General features: G+C 36.0%; 2 protein-coding genes across 2 annotated transcripts in view; both read left to right on the top strand.

The window, feature by feature from the left end:
* Positions 1-7,549, top strand: part of golph3a (golgi phosphoprotein 3a) — a 13,231-nt gene extending 5,682 nt beyond the window's left edge. The window contains exons 2-4 of the mRNA XM_016561101.1: positions 325-456; positions 2,496-2,610; positions 5,255-7,549. Coding sequence (XP_016416587.1) covers positions 325-456; positions 2,496-2,610; positions 5,255-5,679 — 672 coding nt within the window. The 3' untranslated portion in view covers positions 5,680-7,549. The remainder of the gene's footprint in view (positions 1-324; positions 457-2,495; positions 2,611-5,254) is intronic.
* Positions 7,550-12,151: 4,602 nt separating this feature from the next.
* pdzd2 (PDZ domain containing 2) overlaps positions 12,152-15,164 on the top strand; it is a 76,686-nt gene continuing 73,673 nt past the window's right edge. Inside the window, exon 1 of the mRNA XM_016561100.1 lies at positions 12,152-12,359. The gene's annotated coding sequence lies outside the window, so the exon portion shown is untranslated. The remainder of the gene's footprint in view (positions 12,360-15,164) is intronic.

Here is a 15,164-nt window from a genome sequence, read left to right as displayed (position 1 = left end):
GTGAAAAATTTAAGGGGGTCTGAATACTTTCCGTACCCACTGTATATATATATATATACTATATATATATATATATATATACATTAGAATTACAGATCACTTTTTTGGAGTGGGGTTTGTTTCTCATTTGTGCCGACTTAAATTAGATCCTTGTGCGATCCTTTGGTCTTTACACAAAACAACTGGAGTCCATATTAGCAGTGTTTATCATTTTGATTCATCTGTAAACTGAATTTGTACATTTTTCTAGTTTTAGTTACTCTGGAGCTCTGAACTTCAATGGGACATGTATACTGACTTTCTTAATTTTTGCTTTTGTGCAAGGGCTACACCTCCTTCTGGAATGACTGCATTTCATCAGGCCTGCGGGGTTGCATGCTCATTGAGCTGGCCTTACGAGGGAGACTGCAGCTGGAGGCCTGTGGCATGAGGAGGAAAAGCCTGCTTGCCCGGAAGGTAAGACAAACTGTTCAGTTCTCTGGAAATGATCATACGATAGGGAGAGGCTTCCTGTTTTGTATCCCTCCCTCAGTTCTACAAGCATTTAAAGGATGGTGCTCAGTTATTATTAACTATGTTGAAAACAGTTGTGCTGCTTAATATTTTTGTGGAAACAGTGATACACTTCTCCCAGGATTCTTTAATGAATGGTAAGACCAGTATTTATTTGAATTTTTATATATATATAGGTCAATTTCTTTCAGATAAAGTATCACGTAATTCTTAATGAGTGTAAGGCTATTTTTTATTTATTTAATAAGCCAAGCACAATTCCAGCTAAACTTGATCATCATGCACTTTTGTTGTATGAAAAAGCAGCTTTGACATTTGATGGCAATTTTAAGTTCCACTGGGGGGGAAAAAGTTGGGATGCATTTGTCCCAGGACTTTGTGCTTTGATTTGGCAAAGTTAGATATGATTTTTGTTTTACTTTTTTTTTTCTTCCATTCAAAATCCACATGCTTCCTGTATTTGAATGACCTTGCCAGTGCAAGATGAACTGCCATGATACAGGTCATTGAGAACACAGAATGATATAACATTGAGCTTCTATCGCTCTGAGTTTTTTGCATGCGCTCCACTTCACGTGCAGAGCATTGCCTGTGTTGCCAGCGCCTTGAAAGAGGCCTGTTGTTTCCCATTAGTGGCCTCTGGGACAGGAAATTGGACCTCACAAAGCAGGCCTTGTTAATACTGGTGGAGAGATCCATTGCTCACTTCATCCACAGCTGACCATGACACTGCACGAACTAGAGTGTTGGAAGAAATTCACAGTTTTAATTGATGAATTCAGTTCAGGCCACACCTCACAAGAAGCTGAAGAATAACAAAAGGTGAAATTTACTGAATTACAAAATGCAATTGTCACACAGAGTTGTGTTGTAGTCCAACACAAATTGTGACAAAACTAATTATTATTATTGTTTCGCCTGTTTATGCCTATGTATTTTTTAGTTTGTGCAATACTTTTTTTAAACCTCAACTAGCCATATATATATATATATATATATACAGTGGGTACAACAACTGGAGTCCATATTAGCAGTGTTTATCATTTTGATTCATCTGTAAACTGAATTTGTACATTTTTCTAGTTTTAGTTACTCTGGAGCTCTGAACTTCAATGGGACATGTATACTGACTTTCTTCATTTTTGCTTTTGTGCAAGGGCTACACCTCCTTCTGGAATGACTGCATTTCATCAGGCCTGCGGGGTTGCATGCTCATTGAGCTGGCCTTACGAGGGAGACTGCAGCTGGAGGCCTGTGGCATGAGGAGGAAAAGCCTGCTTGCCCGGAAGGTAAGACAAACTGTTCAGTTCTCTGGAAATGATCATACGATAGGGAGAGGCTTCCTGTTTTGTATCCCTCCCTCAGTTCTACAAGCATTTAAAGGAATAGTTCACCCAAAAATGAAAATGTTGGCATCATTTACTCACCCTCGTGTCATTCCAAACCTTCGTTCTTCTGTGGGACATAAAAAATACTGAATAATGCTGGAGTTCAAACAACAGTGGATCCCATTTACTTTCGTTGTATGGATAAATGTAATGTAAGACCAACATTTGACTGTATTGATGGTAAAGGTTTCTACAAATACGTAACTGGACTGAACAAATTCAGAAGATATATTCTTTATGTGCTTGCAAAATTCAGCACTCTGGTGTCAGTACATTTACAATTGCGTAGGTCACTTTCTACCACTAGAGGGAGCTCTTTGCTATTAATTGTGTGTCAGGAGGCCGTTTTTTTGCGGTTGGTGTTGGCTGTTGTAAGTGAGAACTTTTATTATTAAACCGAGCTCAGATGTGTCCCTGGAAAATGCATTACATTTAATATATGAGGTAAAACTCTTTGGTCTTCAGTTGAAGTAGTTTACCTCCTTCACATGATTTTATCCTCTTGAGTTCACTGCCTTGATGTAAGTGGTGCTTTGTGCATTGGGGTGTTTTAATGTGTTCAGTGACTTGTTTCTTGTATGGTTTTTTTTTTAGGTTATATGTAAGTCTGATGCTCCGACGGGGGATGTGCTGTTGGATGAGGCTCTGAAACACATAAAAGACACTCAACCGCCCGAAACCGTGCAGAGCTGGATAGAGTTACTCAGTGGTGAGTTTTGCACAAATCATTTGAGTTTCTCAAACTTTACTGATTACCTCAATACCTTACTTTAGCTTTAGAGAACAAAATAAACATTTCTCTTTAAACTCATTAATTATTAGGCCTATTTATTATAGTGGTTGTAGACAAGACTAATATTTATTGATTATATTATACTACTGTTCAAACGTTTTTTTAATGTTCATGAAAGAAGTCACTTGTTGTCACCAAGGCTGCATTTATTAGATCTAAAATACAGTAAAAACAGTAATTGAAAATAATTAAAAATTATTTTAATATATTTTCAGCAGCCATTGCTCCAGTCTTCAGTGTCACATGATTTTATTATTTTTATTTTATTTTTATTTTTTTATTATCAATGTTAAAAACAGTTGTGCTGCTTAAAGGGATAGTTCACACAAAAATGAAAATTACCCCATCCTAGGTGTATGACTTTCTTCTTTCAAACGAATACAATCGGAGTTATATTAAAAAATGTCCTGGCTCTTCCAAGCTTTATAATGGCAGTGAATGGTGGTTGAGATTTTGAAGGCCAAAAAAGTGCATCCATCCATCCATCCATCCATCATAAAAGTACTTTTTTTAATTTAAGTCTGATTGTATTTGTCTGGAAGAAGAAAGTCATATACTCCTAGGATACACCTAGTAAATCACCTTTTTTGGGTGAACTGTCCCTTTAATATTTTTGTGGGAACCATGATACTTTTTTTCAGGATTCTTTGATAAACAGAATGTTGATATGAACAGCATTTATTTGTATTTATAATTTTTTGTAAAATTATAAAATTCTTTGCTGTCACTTTTGATCAAGTCCATGCATCCTTGCTGAGTAAAAGCATTAATTTCTATCCAAGAAAAAAAATCTTACTGGCCCCAAACTTTTGAATGGTAGTGTAATTAGATTACATGAAATTGTATTGAATTTAATTATTTTAACCATTGCTACCTTCCAAATGTACTGTGCCTGGTGCACATAAAAATGCTGGATCCAGACCAGAGCATGTGATCGAGCGGCGCTGAGCGTATTGAGCGAGCGGAGCGGAATCTTCAGAAAGGCGCTCTGCGCTCTTAAGGAAATATTACCACTCCGCTCCCCGCTCCGCTCACGCTCCGCTCCGCTCACATGCTCTGATCCAGACTCTTTTGGGTCCAGAGTGCGGATTTTGAGAGAGATTTCTGGTACCTACTGTGGCTATGAGCTCATTTGGAAATGTCTCAGCATGGTGAGCCAAAGGGTCAAAGGGTGAGATCAAAGCGTCTGAGAGAAGGAGCTGCCGTCCTCGTTTAGAAAGTGTATAAAAATGTGCTCAGAATTAGATCAGAGCCATAAATTACTGCATGATGATGGCTAGCAAATGCTCTACCACAGTCTGCTTTGATCCTGAGATGTCTGTGCTTCTCTGCTTCAGCACAGGGGCCGACCAACTGAGTTGGTGGTACTCGCTCAAGGGACTGTTGCATGACTTCTGCATTCAAAATTAATGTCAGCAACTTGTGAAAGACTGCAAGCTGCTAAAATCCTGAAGAAAACCTATGAAAACTATTAATAATGTAATAATCCTGTAGGAGCAGCTATCAATAAATGGGACTTTACTAATAAAGTGATTACTTGAAAACTAGCATAGTGATGCATATAGCACTGATTCTTTTTAAATTAATGGATATTGCTTGATATTGGATATTTATTTGTGCATGATCATTTATTTGTTTTTACATTTAGATTACACTTGTCATCATCTAATGCTCACTTAAAATTAAGTCATTAAAAGCATTAATAATGTAATACCAGTGTTACATGCAATCTTTAGCAAATCTTAAAATGAATGCCCATACTGCACTTTATAATGTTGTTATGCCTAAATTCACTTGCATTTAAAAATATATATTTTTTGGCATTTTATTTTTTTTTTATTTAGGCATAGTAGTGTAGAATTAATATATTGGCCAATTATTAGTTATCTGCCATCATTTAAATATGCAAGCTTATTGATATCAACTGGAAATTTAATAATGATGCAATCCTTAATAATTCTAATTATTTTAGTTATTTTCATTTTTTTATATATAATATATACATTTATTATATGTCTAGCTGTCTAGCCATGATCACACAGAACAGAAAAAGGTCTTTTCAAGAACAGTGTGGCCCAATCAAGGAATGCACTCATATCTGACCTTACCTTGTGCTGGTATTGTCTGAATAGTTATGAAAGAATCTTTTATTTACATTTCTGATTTAATAAATTTCTCATTCAAATGTTGACAATACCTGTACAAGATGCAATCAGGCCTCATTCAATTTAATCTCCTTCCTTTACAATGAAATGTCACAAAAATTCAGCCCTTATGGGAGGTTTTTTTTTTATTAACAGCTGTTTTTGTGTTTTTTCTGTCGATTTTTATTATTTTCTTGATACATTCTAGAATTGTAAGTTATAGCCATAGCAATCTTTCAGGAAAAAAGGATCATATATCACATCTCTGGGGAAAAAAACCTCTATTATGCAGTCTACAGTCACAAATCGAGTATTTTAGCGGTCATTTTGACTATGAAAGATTAGTTTAATCTCTGTCCTTGTCAAATGAAGTGAATGTAAGTATGTTTGGTGCTAAAAGTGCTTGTCTTTTGCAGGTGAGACATGGAACCCATTGAAGCTTCACTATCAGCTGCGTAACGTCCGAGAGCGCCTGGCTAAGAACCTCGTAGAGAAGGGCGTCCTCACCACCGAGAAACAAAACTTTCTTCTGTTCGACATGACTACACACCCCCTTACCAATAATAATATTAAGCAGCGCCTTATTAAGAAGGTGCAGGAGGCCGTACTGGACAAGTGGGTGAACGACCCTCACCGAATGGACAAGCGTCTTCTGGCCCTTATATTCCTCGCCCATTCCTCTGACGTACTAGAGAACGCGTTCGCCCCGCTGCTGGATGACCAGTATGATCTGGCCATGAAGAGAGTACGGCAGCTGCTGGACCTGGAGCCTGAGGGCGAGAGCATGAAGAACAACACCAATGAGCTGCTGTGGGCTGTGGTGACCGCCTTCACCAAATGAAGCAGGTTCAGTTCTGATGGACGTGCGATCAAATGTAAAACAGTTGGACTGGTAAAATCAGCTTTGAGAATTGGTAGACCTGGTGTGTCAAAATGGAGTCTCAGTTTTCTTTCCTTGTAGATATTCCTTCCTCGCTGATCTCTCTGCAAGATCTATGATTGGGTTTCTTTGTTTTTTGATAAGGGGACCACTTTATTTTGTCCTCGTTGAATCAGTTGTTCAGTTGAATGCAATTGGGTACCTTCCCACCGTGGACTGTTGGAGCGTTTACCATTTGCATCGCCACGCAAAATGGCTTTTTTTAAAAATTCTTTTCTTGTCTGGACATCTGTTTTGGGTGCCTAACAGATTTTACAATTGGAGAATTAAGCAAGGATATATATTTTTCCCTTTGTTTTGTTAACAGTTTGTGCATTTAATTAAAACGGATTAATCTGCATATGGTACGACTCAACAGATGCTCAAGAAATAAAGTACACTGCAGTGTATCATCATTTTTTGTTTATTAAATTTGTCTTCATATTAATAATGAAGCCTGAAAAGAAACCAAAAAGGACAAAATCCTGTTACGGTAACAGATTAGTAATTTGTGGCAAGTGTTAGTGCTAACAGTGTGTCACATTCACAGCATTCTGATTGCTAGTAAATGCAAATTTAGGGAAGGGAAAAAAAGTTCAGGCTGTTAGAGGACCTGTCCGGTTTTACTGGATATATTATGAGCTTTTTATTATTATAATTTTTTTAAATTATTATTATTACTACCATTCCCTCCGATTCCCTCGATTCTTTCTGTTCTGTCCGTAACACCCCACAACTTCAAACTCTACCTCTTCACACATTTATTGCGGTGATTCCTCATGAGAATACGGATTGATTTAAATGTACTTTTATGTGCCTGAGATTGGTTACAGGATGCATAGCTCTCGAGGTGCAGTATGTACTGTAGCTCTTTTTGACGTGGCATTAATGGAGCTAGATTCAGAAATTGGTTGTAACTCAGTTCCTCGGAGGCCTCATACCCTTTGTATGTGCTACCAGAAACTCAATTTGAGGACCACAAGAGTTTAATTCTAAGAAGTCTGTGCTCCCTGAAAATAAAGGTATGTATGGCATACAGCTTCATTTTCTTTAAACATTTTCCCACCGATATATAAAAGTCCTCAAGGTTATAAGGGAAGTTTTATGGTGGGGTTTTTTAATGTTTTTCATTTCATGTACTCTCACTTCTAAACAAACATGGGATTTAAAAAGAAATCATAACCTTCAAAAATGTGACTTTTATATGTAAGAGCAGATTCCTCCATTTTCTCAAGTCAGTATATTTTTGATAGTATGTTATTATAATGAGCTGATTGGAGGTAGTATGGTAGGATGGATTGGCATTCTGTCACAATCTAGTTTAATCTGTATAGTTTCTTATGTATTCATACTGCATACCATATGAGCATCTCTATCAATCTTCATTTTGCCTGGCATGTAAATCTAGCACAAGCATGTCTTAATTTAGTTTTTTAACACTATGAAGATGTGTTAAAAAAGCCTTTGTTCAATCATCATATTTCAATGTTTAGTTACTGTCATTCTTTTGATTTTTATTCCTTTTTATAGCAATAATGTAAAAATCAACATGCTTTTGTTTTGCTGTTTGTTTCTTTCAGAATGATGGTAAATGCTTGTATGTAGCGATGGTCTGGGAAATCCACCAATGGTTTGGAAGAGTTGACTTAAGACATGGGGGATTTTTGGAGTGTCTGAAAAGTGTCTCGGAGTGAAAGAAAATTCAAATCACGTGTGTAGCTTTAGGACTCAATATAAAGGGACCCCAATGTATATACTTTCTTATTACCATGAAATAAACTACGGTCTTGAAAGTGCCTCAAACATCATCTGTTATTTATTTTGTGAAGAAGCAAGTGCTGCTTTTGATGCATCAGATTTGTTAAATTACTTTGAATTTTTCACATATGGGAGACAAATTCAGACAAATGTCAAAAATGAACAACTACAAATACTATAAGTTAGATTTTTGTACTAAAACAATAGGTCTTTTTAGAATGTCATGTAAATTAATTTTGTATGACTAACATATATACGTACTACTGTTCAAAAGTTTGGAATTGGTCAAATTTTTGAAAATGTTTTTTGAAGGAAGTCTCATATTCTCACCGAGGCTGCATTTATTTGTTGAAAAATACAGTAAACCAAAACAGTAGCATTGTAAAATATTAGTACAATTTACATTACTTTCCTATTTAAGTGTCACATGACCCTTCAGAAATCACTCTAATATGCTGATTTGGTGCAACTAATGTGATGATGCCTCCTTGCTGAATAAAAAGTATTAATTTCATTAAAATAAATAACAGACAAAGCAATTGCAGCCCATCTTCATCCAGAATGTTGGACTTGGCCTCGCCAGTAGTGTGCATTTTCCGAAGCACAGAGGTATATACTTCTAAAGTTAAGCATTTGGAGTTTGTCAGTTATACCACTGAGTCATTTTAAAATCCCAGACTAGCAAACTTGTACAACCACTAATGAGCATTTCAGCTATGTAAATGAATGTATGTTGGCTTCTAGATTGCTGACTATCCATTTGCATGCATAAATCATTGCTATAATTCTAGATGAAAAACCCCAGAGCTGAAACACTCATTGAGAATACGTTTGTGTTTACCCTGTTGAGAGTAAACACAGTTTTATTCCACATTAGTTCGTGAACAGAGTTTCTCTAATGTGAGGGTTCTTGTATTTACACGCTCTTCTTTTTTAGTCATTTTTCATTCAGTCTTCTCCCAAAGCAGTGGATGCTTGTTTGCCAACAATATATGTGACCCTAGACCACAAGACCAGTCTTAAGTCGCTTGGGTATATTTGTAGCAATAGCCAAAAATACATTGTATGGGTCAAAATGATTGATTTTTCTTTTATGCTAAAAATCATTAGGATATTAAGTAAAGATCATGTTCCATGAAGTTATTTTGTAAATTTCCTACTGTAAATATATCAAAACTTAATTTTTGATTAGTAATATGCATTGCTAAGAACTTAATTTGGACAACTTTAAAGACGATTTTCTCAATATTTAGATTTTTTTTTGCACCCTCAGATTCCAGATTTTCAAATAGTTGTATCTCAGCCAAATATTGTCCTATCCTAACAAACCATACATCAATGGAAAGGTTATTTATTCAGCTTTCAGATGTTGTATAAATCTCAATTTCGAAAAATTGACCCTTATGACTGGTTTTATGATCCAGGGTCACATATAGTGTTGAGTCTCCGGTCTATTCTTGTGCTTGGCCTGGTGTGTTGTCTGGTTTCTGCAGACGTTTGGCCATCTGGCCAGCTGTGGTGGAAGGTTGTATTATGTCTGCCTGCACAATAGCCTCACTGCATTAATATTTCAGTTTAGCTCATCTCTTAACACTGAAAGAAAATGCTCAGCCTAAGGGTCAGAAGTGAGCATAACACCTTCATCCTTCAATATGGTTGAAACATGTTGCTCTGGCATTGTCAATGATGACTCATAGTTATGTAAAATTCTGTCTTTTCCTTAAAGGGAAAGTGTTTGACGTGCATATTCCCGCCGGGAAATGTTGAGGCTTGGAAGCTTGTGATTATGTTGACTTATCCAGCGTCTTTGCTGATTTAAAACACAGTCCACCCTGTTAGCTGACAGGATTCTGTTCTATTTGGTGACTTTCTCAGAATATTAACTCGTAACTTCATGAAACTGTGGTCGATATGATTTATAGATTAGCAAGAACTGCTTATTATCAAGCGAGCTGCAAATGTGATACTGGCTCCTGTTTGCATCACAGATAAGAATCTAGGCAATGTTGTGAAATATGAGTTGTGAGGATTCGATACACAGTAACCTCTTATTTGCTGTAGCCTACCAACACTGGAAATATTTATGATTTGTTTATCTGTTTTGGCAAAGCTCTTACGCAGACCTTACAGTTATGTGTTCAACTGCTTGACTGCAAAATAAATATCAATGTTAGTTTCATAACTAACAACAGATCAGAATATACTTTTGTAGTCCCCTTTATAGAAATTTGATTTCAAAAAGCATGAACATAAATAAAAAGCACTGAACATAAATATTCACAATCATTCATGCAATCAATCAATCAATGCAGTTTTACCTGTGAAATTTATTAGTGATTATGATTTTTTTTAAATATCAAGTGACAACATTACATGTAAAATGGCATGTCGCTACAAAGACACTAAACATCTTTATTGTTGAGTATTTACAGTCATTCATGCCAAAAATAAATTCGATAATTCCTTAATTTCACCACTGAAACTCAATAGTGATGATTTTGTAAAAAAAAAAAATATATATATATATATATATATATATAACCTCTGAAATGGGATGGTGATGATGATTAAGTTGTGAAAACAATTTCTAAAAGTACAATAGTAAGGAAATAGTAGAATGGCAAACCTCATGTGCAGTTTCCTTGAAAGCAAGTGACAAAATCCTCAAAGAAAAAAGTTTAGGAAGAAATCTGATCTGAAATTGTGAAATTGTGATCTGATCAATAGACTAAAGATGTTTACCACAAACACCCTGGTAAAACCATACATCCCTATAATCAGATTAATGGTGGCAGCAGCATACTCTGGATTTGACTGAATGGATGATAGGATGATAAATTGCACGCACACACACAAAAGTATGATGGAATGGTTCAAATAAGCTTATAATTCAGGAATGGTTCGGTCTATGCTGAGACATTAATCCAATTGAATATTTTTGGTATGACCTGAACACTGCTGCAAGCCAACACTTTCTAATTTGGCAGAGATGGAGGGAATTTGAAGAACTGAAATGTGGAAAGTTCTTGCAGACATAACTAAGAGTACTGTAGTTGCTACTTGAGGAGTAGATCTACAGCATGAACTCATGGGGGTGATTGCTTTCTTTGTGTTAAATTAATTGTTATTTCAATAAATTCTGGAAGTAAAACAAATTCTAGACATTAAATTAAGGGGAGAGTACTCTCTCAAGGTGCTATGGGCGATGTCAGTTTTCTCTTGCATTAATGTCTATTCCATTTCTATAATTTTCCTTTCTGATTACTATGTCTTCCAAAAATGCCAAAATGTCTCTGCTCGACTTGACATGGCCAGTGGTAAATCTGTGGGTGTCCAGCAGTCTGAAAGTGCAACATTGTCTTCATAGTTAATTTTACTTCCCTTGAAATAATAAATGACCTAAAGGCACATAAGCACCTCCCAAATCAAAACCACCTGGGCCCAAGAATGCCTGTGTACCTCATTGTTTCTATGGATTCCTGCAGATGAAGAGTACAATACTTCATCTGCAGACAGCAGCCTTCTGAATATTACATAAAAAATCCAAGGTTTGCAAAACAATGATTTTATGATTCTCCATCTCCAATCAGTTGTAGGCCTATTACATAAAAGTGAATAATGAGGGCGAATAAATAGTAACAAATATTATATGCTGATATAAGACAACTGTGATCAAGTAAAATTAAAGCTAACAAATCAACAGCCCCTGTGTTAATCATAACATTTCTAATCAGCATTTAAATCATAAACAGAGATGTTCACATGCAGTTGTGTTTGAGAGCAAACGAAAATATCACAGCAGTTTTTTGTTCTGAGACATTTTTCATGTTCCTGTTTGATACAAACAGTCATGAAAGTTCCTGCCAGCCCTGAAAAAGAATTCACTTCATACATTTTCTGTGAGGAACATACAGTTCCTCACAAAAGAGTTGCTGCTTTTAACAAGGTATTTTGTTTATTTAAGCTTCAAGGCATGTGATTCTGTTTGTGAGGACATTGAATGAGACTAAAGGCAGGACAAGCCTGGTCCGAAAAGGAGTTGAGTCTTAAGTCTTGGTTTTTATGATCTGATTTGCCATGCCCAGACAAAACTCAGCTGGGGATTCCCAGAGGTTATGATTCATACTTTTAGTAATTGTAGATTATAGTGACAGAAATGTACTTACATTTAAGTTTATTTAGGCCTACTTATATAAGTACTTGAATTGAATGAACCGGAGCAATTAATTGGAAAAATAAATCTCCGTAGCTAATTACTGCTGTTATGATAAAACCAAAATATAATAGATTAACATCACAACAGAATATAGTAAAATATAGGCCTATCAACTGTTCAAAAGGCATTACCTCTTAACATTACACAATGGGCTCTCAGTTTGAATATAAAATTGTAATTCCACTTGAAATAGTTTTAAAGCTTAAAACAGCCAAATATGGCTCTAAAAAGATCAATTTACCACGAGGCATTTAACAATTGCTCTGTGTTTATAGACAGATCCAGCAGCAGCTAATTAAACAGCAGCAGCGGCGGCGGTGTTGCTCCGCCCACTCCCTGCGTCATTCCCCACGGCGAATCGCGTGCATGTGTTAAAACGGAGCCTTTACTGTTACTGCCGCATCTTTTGTGAAAGAGTTGTCAAAGTTGACCAAAAGGGAGGCGATTTTTCACAATAACACTCAGACGAAAAAAGTTCAGCTGTTCGTTGTGCATGTGGTAGCCTACTCTTTCCCAGATCACTATATGCGTTTCTGAAAGAGTCGACTTGTGAATCGGATTTCATTGATTTGGATTAAAATTGTGGAAATGCAGTCTACTAACACGGTTTAATGCAGTTGTACGGATGGTAAGTTTTAGTTTATATAGTTTATAGCTTCACTGAGTTTCCCTTGACTAAATTCGTATCGCATTTTTGCTTTGTGGCTGGCTGTGCCAAGACATTCACGGACAAATGTTGTCTAACGGACATCTACAGTATGCTGATTTATACATAATGGGTTATTACTACTAAACAACAGTGTTACTGTATCTATCATTATAATGGAAAAAATCACTCTCTTTCCTCTATTAAGTTAGGCTATTTACCCTACATTTGTGAAACTGCCTACTTTTAAAAAGAGTCTGTTAACATTCATAGTTTTCAGCTAATTACAGTTAATTTGGGCACTAATTTTAGCTCAGTTCTGCACTCAGTGTTTATGTATTTATTTATTTATTAAATAAATAAAACGAAACACTTGAGAAATATGGTTAAAATGATGTACATTTACATGAGATGACTCCTGTAATATTCATAATATTAGAAAAAATAAAATTATTCCCTATAGAGTGGGTCACCCCATGGGTGCCGCCTTGTTGATATCACATGACTAGTCATATCATGCAATTGACTACTATTACTAGTAATACTACTAATAATTGTACATGTTATTTAGCAATAAAGCATATGGAAGAGTGCCATTGAAGAGATTAGTCTTATTGCCCTTGAATCCAAAACCTGCAGCCTTGGCATACTGTTAAGTTAAAACGGCGAATCGATTTAAAAATTATGAAAAAAAATCTAATAAACTGATGCACAATTTTGGCAGCAACTTATGGACATAGTGATATGCCATTCACCTGAAGTGTGAGTGTGCATTACCTGTGTTTTAATGCATCTCTGTACATCCTTATGTGCATTAGGCTACTGTTTGGCTGACAGTTATGTGCTCTACGTTTGAAGCGTTCACTTGTGTGAATAAGTCTCCTCCCTTTGTTTGTGTTTGTTTCTGCTGAGGTGGGAGAATTACACACTGTTGTCAGTCATGGCAGTCAGTGTTTAGACCTCACATTACCATTGTACCATTGTTCTCATACCTCTGGGAAAAGCAAAAATATCCAGTGATCTAATGTACACAATGACCTGTTTCTTATTGTGTACATTAAATGCAACATGCACTTTCAGAGGTACCATATAAGGTAAGAAACAAGACGTAAGCTGACCATGATGGTCAAACTTCTGAATAAGATCCATATTGACTCATATTTTCATGTCATATTCTCAAATTCCCAGTTATGTTTATATGAAAATTGAAAAATATCCAAGCCAGAAGCCTTAACTATTAGTGCCAGTCTGACATTGTAAATTTGGAGGCATTTATTCATCATCCATCTTAAAGGTTATCGGCTATCATGTGATCCTTTTTTATTTGCATAGTTTCAAATTCATATGACAGTAATTATTTTGTGCCCTGTAAAGTCCACAATGCATTAGAATGCTGCTGACCTGCTTGGTTTCTCCATAGTCACTATGGTAGCTATCTATCATGAAAAGACCACATTTTTTCTTCTTAATGCTTCATACATTAAATATCTTATCACGCATGAACCCTCAGCAGCAGCCTAGTGCACTAAAGCAGAGTGGTGGTCCTGGAAAAAGTGAACAGCAGTGTGTATAGTCTAAAAAAAAACCCGTAATGGTGCGTCTCAGAGAGAATGGGGAGACTGGAAGCAGGGGAGTGTCAGTGGGTTGTGGTACAGTTGTTGTTTTTGGGTTAAGCTGCACAGCATCTGGCACACCTCCCAACAGCAATGCATGGCACATCCAGTGGGGAGACCACAGGACTGAACCAACCCACCCCCTCTAGATCAAATTCTCTTCTGGAGGATTACATCTGTACATCTCATGCTGCACTGTTAAACAAAGAGTAAGGAAGGACAGCCCATCTCATAGAAAAGATTGCAGCTTCTGGATGTGATGTAGAGCATTCCAAATATTTGTCTTTGTATGGTTGACATTAGGTGGTTTACATAAATTTTGCCTGTGTGGCTATCTGTTTAACGAATGATGGTCAAAGTTCAGAGATGAATGGAGACACATTTGAATGGATCTCTGCTTGTATGAAATTGAAATATTTTTTTCTCTTATAAAAATGGATGTGCATAAGAAACTATAGCAGACTATTAACATTTCCAAGGATGCGCACAGAGTTTGAACACTTAAAGCAGTGTTGGCATCGCTAAAGTCATTTTTTTTCTGTATTTTTATGAATTTCTAGTTTGAACATCTACTAAACCATACTTTTATTTCACCCTTGTGCAAGTGCATGTTGTTCTCTTTTTCTCTCTCTCCCTGTCAGTCTTACAGGAGAACTGTTTCTCATTTTATGTCCTGTTTAATTTATGTTTAATTGATTAGTTCCCATCAACCAAGCATGGTAGTGCCACTTTTAGCAAACCTCACTCAGCACAACTGCAGTTGGAACTTAGGAAGCTAGTTGTTTTCTTTGGGTCATCTCAAGTGCATGACTTTGCTTGAGTCTAATGTAATTTTGAATGTAGTTGCAGACTGAACAAATGAGCGGCTATATGTGGGTCAAAGACATTAAGATGTCCGCATCAAAAGAAATTTACAAAAGTGATTATATGTCCATAGAAAGCACATTAAATGTAAGTAAAGTGTCTACTTTTAAGGTTTCAAATAAGTTTTTGGAGAATAAAATGTCAAAATTTGGTTGAAATAATGTTACGTTGTCATTCAGTGTAACACAATATTTATGTAAAAATTCAAGCAACGCATATTCTGATGTGTACATATTAAAATATATAAAAGAATAAGGGAGCATATTCAATTTTATTGTGTTTTAAATGAGTAAAAATTCTTACTGAGAAA

This window comes from Sinocyclocheilus rhinocerous, unplaced genomic scaffold (assembly GCF_001515625.1).
Source record: "Sinocyclocheilus rhinocerous isolate Xijiao unplaced genomic scaffold, SAMN03320098_v1.1 scaffold468, whole genome shotgun sequence".
Taxonomy (NCBI): Eukaryota; Metazoa; Chordata; class Actinopteri; order Cypriniformes; family Cyprinidae; genus Sinocyclocheilus; species Sinocyclocheilus rhinocerous.
Note: the sequence above shows the minus strand (reverse complement) of the source record. Positions and strands in the feature narration are given on the sequence as shown.